Source organism: Acanthisitta chloris, unplaced genomic scaffold, assembly GCF_000695815.1.
Source record: "Acanthisitta chloris isolate BGI_N310 unplaced genomic scaffold, ASM69581v1 scaffold12337, whole genome shotgun sequence".
Lineage (NCBI taxonomy): Eukaryota > Metazoa > Chordata > Aves > Passeriformes > Acanthisittidae > Acanthisitta > Acanthisitta chloris.
Window position 1 is genome coordinate 27,099 of NW_008682118.1, and position 3,128 is coordinate 30,226.

At 45.9% G+C, this 3,128-nt stretch overlaps 1 protein-coding gene across 1 annotated transcript; it reads right to left on the bottom strand.

Annotated features, from left to right (window-relative positions):
- On the bottom strand, positions 1-3,128 carry TNFRSF4 (tumor necrosis factor receptor superfamily, member 4). Its single transcript, XM_009078382.1, has 6 exons — positions 3,014-3,128; positions 2,530-2,628; positions 1,649-1,715; positions 1,127-1,356; positions 733-858; positions 1-68 (listed from the first exon to the last, which is right to left on the bottom strand). The coding sequence occupies exons 1-6, from the start codon at positions 3,126-3,128 to the stop codon at positions 1-3; spliced, it is 705 nt and encodes a 234-aa protein (XP_009076630.1).

Below are 3,128 nucleotides of genomic sequence, written 5' to 3' on the forward strand. Positions count from 1 at the left end.
TCAGTTTTTGATGAGACTGGAATTGGAGTCAATGTGTTCTTCCTGGATGGGAACTCGACAGGTCCTTTCTTCTGAAAGATAGATGATAAAATACAGATAAATATAGGACAGAGCAGAAGGGGCAGGAAAAGGGAAGACAGAGACTCTTCTGGGTTTGTGGATGACCTGTGAGTGACATTTGGGTTGGTGTTTGTCCTGTGCTAGGAAGCACCAAGTGTAAGGATCAGTGAGAAACACTTTGCCATGGCTCTGGAAGTGGAACATGAGGTAGCTGTGGGCTCAGTCAGGAGCTGAGCTGCCACTTAACCCTGAACATATTGTTCAGCTCTCCTCAATCAAACCTCTCCTGTGTTTGCAGGAGACACTTCAGGACAGGTCACTTCTACACAGGCCAAAACTTCACAATATACTCTTGAAAGGTGTTTTTGGCTTCTGTCTGTACTGAGAGAATTTCCTGCATAGAATCATTCCAGCATTGCTGAAGGGATTGAGGAGGGGGAAAGTGAGGAGTGAAAATCAGAGAGATAATCCTTCTGGGGAATCTAAAAGAAGGTAAATTGAGACACTAAGATCTCCAGTGCATCAGGACTAATAGGGTACAAAGCATTGGTACCACCTGCAGATGACACTGTTCTCCCTAAGCTGACAGATCTCGTTATGATTAATTAACAGTGTTCAAACAGGGGCCCTGATTATTCTTCCTGTCTATTTTCCCCATGGAAAGAAACTCACTCTGCTGGTTGCCTCGACAAGGTCTCCTCTTGGTGTCTTTCCTGGCTGCCTGGATGATCAGCAGGAGGATGGACATGCCACTCACCATAAGTAAGATCAGGCAAATAAAGAGAAGTGACAGAGACCCTGGAAGAAATACAGAAGAAGAACACACTAAAAGAGATTGATAGGTCTAGCTGGCGTCCCCTTCAAAAGAAGGAACCCAGAACTCCAGAAGTCCTCCTGAATCACAAAGACTAACAGCCCAAGCAGCTGGAAATCTGGAATCCTGTGTGTGCCTCACTGAAATGCTGTGGGAATACCAACAGATAGAGCATGAAATCAATTCCAGGGGAAAATTCCTGAGCAGCTCTAAGAAATAGAAAGACTAGACTTGGTTATTCCCTGTCCTTACCCCAGTTAGTGCCTGTGGGGCTGTTGGTGTCCGGGCAAATGGAAGGAACCTCACCAGGTGTGGATGGAGATACCACTGCAGTTGACCTGTTATTCTTGTGCTTGGTGCTGGAGATATTCAGGGCAGGTGTTGCACTCTCAGGCGCAGGAGCTTGTGTGATGTGGTTGTTGCAAACTGCATCCTCTGTTTTTGTCCCTGCTTGAAGGGTATTTTTCCCAAGGCTGCTGCAGCTGGTGAAAAACAATGGAAAATGAATTCATGTGGTTTTGCAAGCCACAATGACTTTGTCAGTGATATCTATGCAACAAGGGAGTGAACATTACAGTTCTTGTTTTATACATACAAGGATTTACCTTCCCTAGATTCCATAGATAGGTGGAGAATAGTAACCTAACTGAAGTTAGCAGTGGGGGGGAAATGATATTCTATTGTGTGTGTATATATGATATGATATGATATGGTATGTGCTGAAAATATAACTCACAAAGTGGCTCTGAACATGTGTTGCTCAGTGATACATACTTGGTCCAAGGCTGACAGTTTTCATTTCTTCCTCTGGAGAAAGTCCCTTCAGGACAGGGGGAGCAGACTGGGAAAAAGGGATGAAAAGAGGCAGGAATTGAGTAATATAGTATACATATTATTCTATATCCTAGTTATACAGTGTGTATATAGAACCATTATATAGAGAGTATACTAGTCTGACTTACAGAACAGCCCAAACAAAATCCACAGAGCCTCTAACAACCAGAGTCAGTGGGTCAGAAGAAGCACAGCACTCCCAGTGGTTTGTTTGCCTGTAACTGGCAGGGATTGCTGCATTCCATAGTGGCTAATTAGGGATGTTATCAAGGATAACGTTCAGGTTTCTGCCAGGAGTCACAGAGCAGCACTTTGCACAACTCTCCTGCTATAACACTCACGTGGAGATCATAGAATCAACCAGGTTGGACCTACAAGGTCATCAAGTCCAACCCTACCATGGTTACTAGACCATGGCACTAAGTGCCACATCCAGTCTCAGCTTGAAATGAAAAAGGGATGGTGAATCCACCACCTCCCTGGGCAGCACATTCCAATGCCTGAGCACTCTCTCTGTAAAAAATCTGTTCCTAATATCCAAGCTAACCCTCCCCTGGCAGAGCTTGAGTCTGTGCCCTCTTGTCCTGCTGCTGGTTGCCTGGGAGAAGAGACCAACCCCCACCTGACTCCAACCTCCTGTCAGGGAGTTGCAGAGGGTGAGAAGGTCTCCCCTGAGCCTCCTCTTCTCCAGGCTGAACACCCCCAGCTCCCTCAGCCTCTCCTCTTGAGATATATCTCAGTGAGTCAACGATTACACTAGGAATAACCACCTCACCCGAGGTGGAGGTAGGAGTTTGGAGAGTGACACCTCCCTAACTTACCACTTCCCAGGGGCATCCCAGCTGGCATGAACCCTGCACGGCACATGCACACTCTGTTCGAGGTCCTCTCACACTTCTTCACCTCCACACTGCCCTTCCCTAGCAACAAAGGGTGAGGGAAAGACAAGAAATATATTAAAGACCAGAAAGGAGTGAAACAAACATACAAAAACAATTCAAAATTAATAATGGCAAAATATAACTGCTCCTATTGACTGCTTCAATTCCATAAAGTGAAATTTGGTAAATGGTGGTCTGTGGTGATATTGGAGGGTTTTTTTGCTTTGGGGTGATGTTGGGAGGGTTATTTGTGCAGAGCACAGAGTTAGTTAACAACTCTGTAGACAGGAAAGCCACCAGCAGCACCAACAAGGAGGGACCAGCGATGGAAATAATTCCATCTCTCCACTGATAAGAGCTCACAAAGGTCAGAAAGCTCACAAAGGCTGAGTGTGCCAGGAAATGGGCACTGCAGGTGACTTACTGGTGTTGCAGACTGTACAGCTGTTGCAGAAGCCATGGTGATGCTCTGTGCTGAAATACTCATCCTGGCAGGGGACACAGACTGTGTCTGCTGTGGCAGTGCAACGGTTCTTCAT